The 13212-nt window shown below is 38.7% G+C and overlaps 1 protein-coding gene and 1 pseudogene across 3 annotated transcripts in view; one reads left to right on the forward strand and one right to left on the reverse strand.

Moving 5' to 3' along the window:
- FBXO4 (F-box protein 4) overlaps positions 1 to 13212 on the reverse strand; it is a 277900-nt gene that overhangs the window by 235862 nt on the left and 28826 nt on the right. For 2 of the 3 annotated variants that reach the window (XR_012001266.1, XM_072756987.1), the window contains exon 6: positions 712 to 862. Coding sequence is in view for 2 of the 3 variants with exons in the window: in XM_072756987.1 (XP_072613088.1) it covers positions 756 to 862 (107 nt within the window). In the remaining variant the exon portion in view is untranslated. The remainder of the gene's footprint in view (positions 1 to 711; positions 863 to 13212) is intronic. The other variant, XM_072756988.1, reaches the window with a different exon arrangement.
- On the forward strand, positions 1656 to 1790 carry LOC112933523 (thymosin beta-4, Y-chromosomal-like; annotated as a pseudogene).

The following is a 13212-nucleotide window of genomic DNA, read 5'->3' on the forward strand; positions in this document are numbered from 1 at the left end:
TATTTCTGCTTTAATAAACTAAATAAATAAATAAATAAATAAACAGGAATGAAATGATGGAACCAAAACTATAAATGTTCGAAGAACAGAGTAAGACATGTTTTACCTATTTTAAGATCCATATTAAAATGCACATAATCAAGGAGGAGGAAGAGGACACTAGATTTATGTCCTTATGGAGTGGTCTTTTTAATAATAATCAAGGCAATCACTACTTTCAAGAAGATTATCTAGCATATAAGATGCTAGTCATGTATATAATTATTATTAGGCAGAAATTTGTCTTTTATATCTTAATTTTTACCAGGAAATACATTTCATTTAAAATCCATCAATTAGGGATCCCTGGGTGGCGCAGCGGTTTGGCGCCTGCCTTTGGCCCAGGGCGCGATCCTGGAGACCCGGGATCGAATCCCACATCGGGCTCCCGGTGCATGGAGCCTGCTTCTCCCTCTGCCTGTGTCTCTGCCTCTCTCTCTCTCTCTCTCTCTCTCTCTGTGATATCATAAATAAATAAAAAATAAAATAAAATAAAAAAATAAAAAAAATCCATCAGTTAAAAAACTAATCATTAGATTGAATAACTTTTTATTATCTACTTTGTATCTTTTAAAAATTATTATTATAAAAGCAGCATATGTACATTGTAGAAAATTAGAAAAACATAATTAAATCAATCTTTCACCACCAGAGACCACCACTACTAATTACCTTAATTAGGAATTGGCTCACATGGTTATGGAGACTGAGAAGTCCTAAATCTGCCACCAAGAACCAGGAATCTGCTGAAGACCCAGGAAAGCCAATGGTATAGTTCTAGTCCAAGTCCAAGTCTGCAGGCAGGCAAATACCAATGTTCCAGCTAGAAGATAGGCAGAGAAAGCAAATGCTCCTTTACTTGGCCTTTTGCCCTATTGAGACCAGCAGTTAATTAGATGAGGCTGACCCATATTGTAGAGGGCAATCTGTTTAATTCACCATGATCAAATGTTAATCTCATCACAGATACATAGAGAGTAATATTTCACCAAAACCTGGGTACTTACCTCTAGTCAAGTTGACACATAAAATTAACCATCATACATGCCCTTTGTGGATTCTGACTGCATCCTTCAAAACTTTAACACTTAACAATTCTACTTAGAATACGATTCAAGACTTCCTCTACAACACTCATCCTCAATACACACAGAGTTTTTTTGAACATATAGTACTGCATTTGGATATTAATACAAATTTTTCATATAAAACATTAGCTGACAAGTGTATTACAAAGATACCTATATTCTAAAGTTTAAATATCAAAATCCAAGATGTGTTTCACCAGGGAAATATTAGAGTATACCAGTAGCTACTCTAAAAATATGTAAACATACGCACCAGATAGGTGTGTAAGAATATTTGCAGCAGCTTTACAGTAACCAAAAACTACAAACAACCTGAATGTCCACTTACGGTTGCATAAATGAGTTGTGAAGTATTCACACAACTAAGAAAATGATATAGCCAAATGCTGTAGTATGGGTGACATCACAAATACAATATTGAACAAAAGAAAGAAGGATAAAAACCATTCCAACAGGACACTTGGAAGTGGCCATGGTGTAGATCAGACTCTGCTTTCTGGAGTGCCTCATTCTGCTTCCTCTGCAACCATGTCTGACAAACCCCATATGACTGAGATTGAGAAATTTGATAAGTTTAAATTAAAGAAGGCAGAAAAGTAAGAGAAAAATCCACTGTCTTTAAAAGAAACGACTGAACAGGAGAAGCAAGCAGGCAAATCGTAACAAAGTGTGGGCCACCAATATGTACTATACATTCTACAAGCACTGCCTTCTTATTTATTTTACTTCTATTAGCTGTTTAACTTTGTAAGATGCAAACAAATTGGATCAAGTTTAAATGACTGCCGCCCTTTTTCCTCATCAAAGAATCAGAACTACTGACAATGAATGCTGAGCCTGCCTCCCCCAATTGCTTGTCCGGCTGGCAGGGAAGGAAAAGAACTTGCATGTTGGTGAATAAAGCCAGGGGATGGGGGAGTGGAGGACAGTGAGAAATCTAGAATAAAAACCAAGTTGGTCCAAGGTATCCTGCAGACTATAAAATGCAGTTTAATCAGAGTGCCATTTTTTTGTTCAAATGATTTTAATTATGGGAATGCATAATTTTTAATAAGCAAACTAAAAGTTTAAAATATGAAAAAAATCCAACAGTATCATTCCATTCATATTAAGTTCAAAAAAGGTGAAACCAGACCATTGTTTAAGGATGTATATATATAGGTTGTAAAAGCATAAAGAGAAAGGTATGATTATCACAAAGCCAGAATAGTGAATATCTTCAGGGTGAAAGGCTAAGATTATAATTAGGGAGGAGACCAAAAGCTGAGTATGTTTAGAAGCTGCCAAAGTTCTATTTTTTGACTTGGGTTACACTAGTGTTTGTTTCATTTTGTTATTGTAAATTAAACAGAAAAAATATATTCTTATAAACTCTTCTATAATAAAAAAGGAAAAGAAATAAGTGGAAAAGTTAGATTAGGCATTAATGTAGAAGATATGATTACAGGATGTTGGTGAAGGGTACCAACCTCTTCTTGCTGTATCTGAGCATCTGTAAACACATATATAATTGAATTACAGGAGAGAAAAAGAAGGACAACTAAAATAAGTCAGGAGAAAAAGCATTTGCAAAGGAGCTTATACTTACAAAATGCTCAAAAATAATACATTTGCTGGACTAAAAATTCATAGATGAAAAATCTTCCATATGAATTAAAAGCTTAAAAAAACAATTTAGAAGAAGATAAAAACTGAATGCCTTAATGGGGACATAATAAGCATTCATAAAATTATAAAATGTAAAAATGCTGTGAACATGGTTTTATGCAATAAATCCTGCAATTTTCACAACATGAGGATGCCAATGAACTTCAAAAGAAGTCATTTTCAGCAGTTAGGAGAACTTGTATCTTACACAGACAGCAGTAAATTTGCAGTAAGTCACTGTTATTACATGTCCTTAAATTTTGGTATGTGACAGGGGAAAAAATTCCAAATAAATAAACACTGAGTCAGAATATTCAGCCTCAAAAAAACTGTTCCATAATTTCATAACTTTAAATTTCAATAAATAAAATTCAATAAATATTTTTCAACACTTTGACCAAGCTCTGGCACTTGAGGCAAAAGTTCAGAAGCATTTCCCTAGCGATTTCTGATTTCCCATAGAGTGCTGCCCTCTGCAGGAAGCTGTAGCCACATCTGATCCCATAAATGAGTTCTTCCCGATGGTACTTACATTTTTGCAAAAATTTCCACTTTTGTCTTCAGAATGAAATGCATCTATCTTCTCGTTAAAACACTTCATTTAAAATTAATTGTAAACAAACTAAAGATGTGTTATGATGTGTTTTCAAGTAAACTAAAAATACATTAACCAACTTTCGTATTTAGAAAGAAACCATAAAATGGTAAGCTATATATTATCAATTGGATTGCATTATTCAAAGTACAGGTACTAAAGTTTGAATTATTTTAAAGTAATTTTAAAAACAAGTTCAGGGCTAGATACATGAGAAATAAAAATTAATTTTAAAATTACATGTTCCTCAGTACTTAGTTTAAATTACTATTCTATAATTAAGCGGCCATCACTAGAAACAGTCTTCTTAATGTTATCACTCCAAACCAGTTTTGAACTGCTTGCATAACATTGCCTTCAAAGTTGTTTAAAAGACATAAGAAAATCAGTCTAATTATTTTATAATTACAATGTTTTTACTAAAAGCATTACTAAATTTCATTGTTAGCATTATTTGCAAACTTAATTATGAATGCCATTTTCATTTTAGAGCAGATATGATTTTTAGAACTAAAGAAAATAATCATGTATATATAAATGCCAGGTGTCAGCTTCTGCTTAGAATGTAGAAAGTTACAAGACAATGCCATTCCTACCTAACAATAACAAGCCAGATAACCAATAAAATCACAGTTTATTAAAAATTCATCAGAGAGTCAAAAATAGAGGAAAATATCTAATGAATTAAAATCCAGAAAGTTATAAACCTCTCTCTAGAGTGAAGAGATCCAACAGTTTCTTTCATCCTTGGTGAAGCAGTGGAAGAGAAAGCTGTCAAGAGAAATAGGTAAGAAGAAAACAGCTGAACTTCTTTAAAAAAAATTTGTAGACCAAGTGTAGGCTGTCATGAAGGTTGAGAATCCTTAGGACATAGAGTATGCCCACCTACCAACATTTTCTCATGGGCCTTCATAGGGGGTTATGAGAAATACTGGGACTAGGGTAAGAATGCTAAGAGAAACTTTCACACACTAGGGTTTTACAATGATGCAGCAGGCACCTAACTTCAGTGGAAGAGGAACGGGAATGCTGAGAGACATCTGCTCCTCCAAGGTAGGTGTACAAGACCTCATGAACTCTGAGGGCAGGAAAGGAGAACTGAGGCAAGTTCTATAAGATCTTGGGGCCCAATACTGAGTAAGAGGCAGTGATAATTTCCAAGTGGGAGAAGGGCAGGAAAGCTGAAAGAGAGTCTCCTCTGAGGTATAAGCATAGGGGGTTTACTGCAATGTGGAGGCAGCAGAAGAGAAACGAAGTGACCTCCTTAGGGACTTGAGGTCTTCAGTGAGTACTAAGCAATGACTGATTTGGGCTATGGTAGAGGCAAGAACGCTGAGAGACATCCCTCTGAGATGCAGATAACCAGGATCTGTGGAAGGCTGAAGGCAGAGCAGAAAAATGGAAACAAATCCTCCAGGTACTCAGGACTCAAGTCTGGTTAAAAGAAAATTCTGACCCCTTGCACGAATTATTTGAAGCCTATGGCAAAATAAACACAACTAAAGAAACAGCCAAGCCTAAATCCAACTCAAATATAGATAAGATTGACTCATCTTCTTACACTATCTCTTTTTAGGGGCCTGATCAAAGGAATGTGCCCTTTTCTGGGTGTAAATATTATTTGCCTCGGCTTCTATTGCACTATTATCAATATCAAACCATCGATCACAGAAAAAAAAAAGTGACTTGTTCTCAAAAGAGACAAGAGTCAATTAAAATCTGACCCAGGGGGGCGGGGCAAGCTGGCAGAGGAGTGGGTTCCCCAGGTCACCTGTCCCCACCAACTTACCTAGGTAACTTTCAAATCATCCTGAAAACCTACAAATTCAACCTGAGATTTAAAGAGAGAACACCTGGAATGCTACAGAGAGAAGAGTGTGTGCTTCTCACGAGGTGGGAAGGCGGAAAATAAATAAATAAATAAATAAATAAATAAATAAATAAATAAAAAGAATCAAGTAGGGGAGAGACCCCCACGAGGAGCCAGGCTAAGGGGGGGGGGGGGGTTGCGAGAGCTTCCAGGACCCTGTCCTGGAAGCAGGAACTTTTAAAAATCCGCAATGGATTCTTTCCGGACAGAAAGGCACTCGCAGGGAACTCGGGCAGGATCCCAGGAGGGGCAGTGGGGCCCCCAGATTCCCGGGGTCCTAACAAAGGAAGTGCACCCCGGGGAGAGCGCCGCACACCCCAGGGGCACAGAGCCTGGCGGGGCCTCCGGAGCAGCTCAGGCGGCAGCTCCACGCAGAAGGGCCTGCGCGCCCGGGGAGCGCAATTCCAGCAGCGCAGGTCCCGGAGACTAGGGTGCTGAGGGACACAGCCCAGGATCCTGTGCTCCCCCCGGACAGGCGGAGACGGGGAGGGCCCAGGACAGCGAGGACGCTCCTGCCACCGGGTGCCCCCGAGCTGTGCAGATCAGCGCTTTCCGCCCCCAGAGCATCCAGGCGGTGCAGACTGGGAGCTGCGGTAGTTACTGCGGGAGCTGACGCCGGGGCTGGAGAGCTGCCCGTCGCCACTCTTGTTCCTCCTGGTGTCACCCTGTGCCTTGGAGGGTCAGGGTTGCCAGGGAACAGGGGCCTCCCAGGATAAACAGCTCCCACTGAGCCGTGCACCGGCAGGGGGCGGGGAAGCTCCCCCAGGTGCACACACCTGAGAATCAGCACAGCAGGCCCCTCCCCCAGAAGACCAGCTGGAAGGACAGGGGAAGGGCAAGTACTTGACCAAGTAGAGCTGGAAAGCTCCAGGGGAAGTCGAGGAATTACAGTATATAGAACCAGAGGATACCCCGCCTTGTTTTTTCTTCTTCTTCTTCCTTTTTCCAGTACAACTCACTTTTAGCCTCTCTGCACTGAACAAAATGACTAGAAAGAACTCACCACAAAACAAATAATCAGAAACAGTACTCTCTCCCAGAGTTACAGAATTTGGATTACAAGTCTATGTCAGAAAGCCAATATAGAAGCACAATTACAAAGCTACTGGTGGCTCTGGAAAAAAGCATAAAGGACACAAGAGACTTCATGACTGAAGAATTTTGGTCTAATCAGGCTGAAGTTAAAAATCAATTAGTGAGATGCAATCCAAACTGGAGGTCCTAATGATGAGGGTTAATGAGGTAGGACAAGAGTGAGTGACATAGAAGACAAGTTGATGGCAAGGAAGGAAACTGAGGAAAAAAGAGAAAAACAATTAACAGACCATGAGGAAAGGTTAAGGGAAATAAATGACAGCCTCAGAAGGAAAAATCTACGTTTAATTGTGGTTCCAGAGGGCGCAGAGAGGGATAGAGGCCCAGAAAGCATATGAGCAAATCATAGCTGAGAACTTCCCTAATTTGAGGAGGGAAACAGGCATTCAGATCCAGGAGATAAAGTGACCCCCACAAAAAAAAAATCAATAAAAACCGTTCAACACCTCAACATTTAATAGTGAAACTTGCAAATTCCAAAGATAAAGAGAAAAACCTTAAAGCAGCAAGAGACAAGAGATCCCTAACTTATATGGAGAGAAATATTAGATTAACAGCAGACCTCTCTATAGAGACCTGGCAGGCCAGAAAGGGCTGGCAGGATATATTCAGGGTCCTAAATGAAAAGAACATTCAGCCAAGAATACTTTATCCAGCAAGGCTCTCATTCAGAATACAAGAAGAGATAAAGAGCTTCCAAGATAGGCAGAAACTGAAAGAATATGTGACCACTCAACCAGCTCTACAAGAAATATTAAGGGGGGGGGGATTCCTGGGTGTCTCAGTGGTTTAGTGCCTGCCTTCGACCCAGGGTGTGATCCTGGACACCCGGGATCGAGTCCCATGTCGGGCTCCCTGCATGGAGCCTGCTTCTCTCTCTGCCTGTGTCTCTGCCTCTGTGTGTGTGTGTGTGTGTGTGTGTGTGTGTGTGTGTGTGTGTCTCATGAATAAATAAATAAAATCTTAAAAAAAAGAAATATTAAGAAAGAGGATGCCCAAAGAAATAATCCACAAAAACAGGTACTGAATAGGTATTATGATGACCATAAATTCATATCTTTCAATAGTAACTCTGAATGTGAATGGCCTTAATGATCCCATCAAAAGACACAGGGTTTCAGACTGGATAAAAAAGCAATACCCATCTATTTGCTGTCTACAAGAGACTCATTTTAGACCTAAGGACACCTACAGCCCAAAAATGAAAGGTTGGAGAACCATTTACCATTCAAATGGTCCTCAAAAGAAAGCAGAGGTAGCAATCCTCATATCAGATAAATTAAAGTTTATCCCAAAGACTGTAGTAGGAGATGAAGAGGGACACTATATCACACTTCAAGGATCTATCCAACAAGAGGATCTAACAATCATGAATATTTATGCCCCTAGTGTGGGAGCTGCCAAGTATATCAATCAATTAAAAACCAAAGAAAAAACATACTTAGAAAATAATACACTAATATTGTGAGATTTCAACACAGCGCTTTCTGTAAATGACAGATCTTCTAAGCAAAACACCTCCAAAGAAACAAGAGCTTTAAATGATACATTGGACCAAATGGATTTCACAGATATTTACCAAACTTTATTTCCAAACGCAACTGAATACACATTCTTCTCAAGTGCACATGGAACTTTCTCCGGAATATGCCACATCCTGGGTCACAAATCAGGTCTCAACCAATACCAAAAGATTGGGATTGCCCCCTGCATATTTTCAGACCATAATGCTTTGAAACTTGAACTCAATCACAAGAAGAAATTTGGAAGAAACTCAAACACGTGGAGGTTAAAGAACATCCAGCTAAAAGATGAAAGAGTCAACCAGGAAATTAGAGAAGAATTATAAAGATTCAAGGAAACTAAACACAATTTTTTTAATTAAAAAAAAATTTTAAATATCATGGAAACTAATAAGAATGAAGATATAACCATTCAAAATCTTTGGGATACAGCAAAAGCAGTCGTAAAGGGGAAACCATGCAATACAAGCATCCCTCAAGAATATAAAAAAATAGTGAAAGGGAATAAAGGGGAAAGTAGAATAATTAGTGGGAAATATCAGAAAGGGAGACAGAACATGAGAGACTCCTAACTCTGGGAAACGAACTAGGGGTGGTAGAAAGGGAGGTGGGGGGGGGTGACTGTGTGACGGGCACTGAGGGGGGCACTTGATGGGATGAGCACTGGGTGTTATTCTATACGTTGGCAAATTGAATTCCAATAAAAATGAATTCATTTTTAAAAAAGCATCCTTCAAAACATTGGAAAAATTCAAATACACAAGCTAAGCTTGCACCTAAGGAACTGGAGAAAGAACAGCAAATAAATCCTACACCAGGCAGAAGAAGAGAGTTAATAAAGACTCGAGCAGAACTCAATAAAATAGAGACCAGAATAACTGTAGAACAGATCAACAAAACCAGGAGTTGGTTCTTTGAAAGAGTTAATAAGATAGATAAACCATTAGCCAGCCTTCTTAAAAACAAAAGAGAAAACACTCAAATTAATAAAATCATGAATGAAAAAGGAGGGATCACAACAAATACCAAGGAAATTAAATTCATATGATTTTAAAAACATATTATGAGCAGTTATATGCCAATATATTAGGTAATCTAGAAGAAATGGGCGCATTTCTGGAAAACCACGAACTACCAAAACTGCAACAGGAAGAAATAGAAAACCCAAACAGGCCAATAACCAGGGAGAAATGAAGCAGTCATCAAAAACCTCCCAAGACACAAAAGTCCAGGGCCAGATGGCTTCTCAGGGGAATTCTATCAAAAATTTAAAGAAGAAACATACTTATTCTACTAAAGCTGCTCCGAAAGACAGAAAGGGATGGAATACTTCCAAACTCGTTTTATGAAGCCAGCATCACCTTAATTCCAAAACCAAACAAAGGAGAATTATAGACTAATATCCCTGATGAATACAGACACAAAAATTCTCAACAAGATGCTAGCCAATAGGATTCAACAGCACATTAAGAAGATTATTCACCATGACCAAGTAGGATTTATCCCCGGGATGCAAGGCTGATTCAACACTCGTAAAGCAAACAATGTGATAGATCATACCAACAAGAGAAAAAACAAGAACCATATGATCCTCTCAATAGATGTAGAGAAAGCATTTGACAAAATACAGCATCCATTCCTGAACAAAACTCTTCAGAATGTAGGGATAGAGGGAACATTCCTCAGCATCTTAAAAGCCATCTACGAAAAGCCCACAGCAAATATCATGGTGTAACACTGGCAGCCTTTCCACTAAGATCAGGAACACAATAAAGATGTCCACTCTCACCACGGCTATTCAACATAGTACTAAAAGTTCCAGCCTCAGCAATCAGGGAACAAAAAGAAATAAAAAGCATTCCAATTGGCAAAGAAGAAGTCATACTCTCCCTCTTCACAGATGACATGATCCTGTACATAGAAAACCCCAAAGACTGCACCCCAAGATTGCTAGAACTCATACAACAACTCGGTGGTGTGGCAGGATACAAAATCAATGCCCAAAATCAGTGGCATTTCTATACACTAACAATGAAACTGAAGAAAGAGAAATTAAGGAGTCAATCCTATTTATAATTGCTCCAAAAGCATAAGATACCTAGGAATAAACCTAACTGAAGAGGTAAAGGACCTATACCCTGAAAGCTACAGAACACTTCTGAAAGAAATGGAGGAAGATGGAAAAATATTCCATGCTCATGGACTGGAAGAATGAATATTGTGAAAATGGCAATGCTACCCAGGGCAATTTACACATTCAATGCAATCCCTATCAAAATACCATGGACTTTCTTCAGAGACTTGGAACAAATCATCTTAGGATTTGTGTGGAATCAGAAAAGACCCCGACTAGCCAGGAGAATACTGACAAAGAAAACCAGAGCCAGGGGCATCAAATGCCAGATTTCAGGTTGTACTACAACGCTGTGATCATCAAGACAGTGTGGTACTGGCACAAAAACAGACACATAGATCAATGGAACAGAACAGAGGACCCAGAAATGGGCCCTCAACTCTATGGTCAACTAATATTCGACAAAGCAGGGAAGACTATCCACTGGAAAAAGGACAGTCTCTTCAATAAATGGTGCTGGGAAAATTGGACAGCCACATGCAGAAGAATCAAATTAGACCATTCTCTTACACCATACACAAAGATAAACTCAAAATGGATGAAAGATCTAAACGTGAGACAGGAATTCATCAAAATCCTAGAGGATTTTTCCACAGGCAACACCCTTTTGAACTTGGCCGCAGCAACTTTTTGCAAGATACATCTATGAAGGCAAGGGAAACAAAAGCAAAAATGAACTATTGGGACTTCATCAAGATAAAAAGCTTCTGCACAGTAAAAGAAACAGTCAACAAAACTAAAAGACAACCTACAGAATGGGAGAAGATATTTGCAAATGACCTATCAGATAAAGGGCTAGTATCCAAGATCTATAAAGAACTTATTAAACTCAACAGCAAAGAAACAAACAATCCAACCATGAAATGGGCAGAAGACATGTACAGAAATTTCACCAAAGAAGACATAGACATGGCCAACAAGCACATGAGAAAATGCTCCACCTCACTGGCCATCAGGGTAATACAAATCAAAACCACAATGAGATACCACCTCACACCATTGAGAATGGTGAAAATTAACAAGACAGGAAACAACAAATGTTGGAGAGGATGTGGAGAAGGGGGAACCCTCTTGCACTGTTGGTGGGAATGTGAACTGGTACAGCCACCCTGGAAGACTGTGTGGAGGTTCCTCAAAAAGTTAAAAACAGACCTGCCCTATGACCCAGCAATTGCAGTGCTGGGGATTTACCCCAAAGATACAGATGCAGTGAAACAGCAGGACACCTGCACCCCAATGTTTATAGCAGCCATGTCCACAATAGCCAAACTGTGGAAGGAGCCTCGGTGTCCATCGAAAGATGAATGGATAAAGAAGATGTGGTCTATATATACGATGGAATATTACTCAGCCATTAGAAATGAATACCTACCATTTGCTCCAGCATGGATGGAAGTGGAAGTTATTATGCTGAGTGAAGCAAGTCAATTGGAGAAGGACAAACATTATATGGTCTCATTTATTTGGGGAATATAAAAAATCGGAAAGGGAATAAAGGGGGGAGGAGAGAAAATGAGTAAAAATATCAGTGAGGGTGACAGACCTTGAGAGGCTTTTAACTCTGGGAAATGAACAAGGGGTGGTGGAAGGGAGGTAGGCGGGGGATGGGGTGACTGGGTGATGGGCACTGAGGGGGGCACTTGACGGGATAAGCACTGGTGTTATGGTATATGTTGGCAAATCGAACTCCAATAAAAAAAAATACAAAAAACAAAACAAAAAAATACCTGATCCAAAGATGGTCCAAGTGCTAGAATGATCAAAGAGGGACTTTAAAATAACAATAATAAATATATTCATGAATTTCTTTGAAAAAGGTAGACAGCATATATGAGCAAATGGAGAATTATAGTATAATGGTGAAAACTACCAAAAAGAGCCAGATAGTAACCTAAAAGTGAAAAATAAAATATAGGATGAAGAATTATTTTAATGGACTCATTAGCATACTGAACACATCATATGAATCAGTGAATTTGGTTGAAAATTGAAATTGAAATTACCCAAATTAAAACACAAAGAGAAAACATTTTTAAAAGAGGGGTGATAAGAACATCCAATAATTGTGAAACAGTATCAAATAGGTTCACATTTGTATATCTGGAGTCCCACAACAGAAACAACAACAAAATCAGAGAAGAAATATCAGAAGAGGTAAGGAGTGACAATTTTCCAAAATTGATGGAAGATGTCAACCTGAGGACCTGAGAAGTTCAGAGAAACCCAAGAAAAGTAAATACAAAAAAACAAAAAACAAAAAAACAACACATGTAGGCATATCATAATCATACTGCTATCATCTAAAGGATAAACATAAAATCCCGAAATCAGAGGAAGAAACATTGCATACAATGAACAATGATGAGAGTAAAGGCTGACCTCTTATCAAAAAAAAAAAAAAAAAAAGAGCAATGTAATGGCATCTTAAAGTTCCTAGAAAAAAAAGAAGAAAGAAAAACTGTTAATCTATAATTCTATATCCAGTAAAAATGTTCTTTAAAAATGAAGTCAAAATAAACACACTTGGGAGCAGGCAAAAACTGAAAGGATTCATGCTACCTCCCACAGACTTGCATTGTAAGAAATATTAAACACTAGTGCTCTACGGGGCTTTTTCAGTAATTTTTCTCTCTGTGTTTCAATTGTATATTTTCAAATGCTGTGTCTTCAAGTTCAGTAATCACTTCTGCAATGTCTAATCTATCACAAATTCCGTTTTAAGATTTTATTTCTTCATTTGTGAGAGAGACGGAGAGAGAGCACGCACAAGCGGTGTCCGGGGGTAGGAGACAGAGAGAAGCAGTCTGGCTCCCGACCAAGCAGGAAGCCAGACTGGGACTAGATCCCAGGGACCTGGGGGTCACAACCTGAGTTGAAGGCAGACATTTAACCAATGGAGCACCCAGGCGCCCACCCCTCAAATCCCACTTACTACATTTTCATTTCACACACCGTAGTTTTAATCCCTGGAGTTCAATTTACGTATTTTTAACATTTTCTGTCTTTACTTAACATGCACAATATTTACTCCAGCTTCTTGAAATTGGGGGTGTAGTTATAGTAATTGTTTACTGTCCTGGTTTACTAATTCTGTCTTCTGTGCCAAATCTGGATCAGTTTATAGATTATTTTTCACCTCTATATGGATAATACCTAGCTTATTTGCATGATAATTTTTTATTGGATGCTAGACATTTTGAATTTTATATGGCTGGATGCTG

The sequence above is a fragment of the Vulpes vulpes genome, chromosome 4 (assembly GCF_048418805.1).
Source record: "Vulpes vulpes isolate BD-2025 chromosome 4, VulVul3, whole genome shotgun sequence".
In the NCBI taxonomy this organism is placed as follows: Eukaryota; Metazoa; Chordata; class Mammalia; order Carnivora; family Canidae; genus Vulpes; species Vulpes vulpes.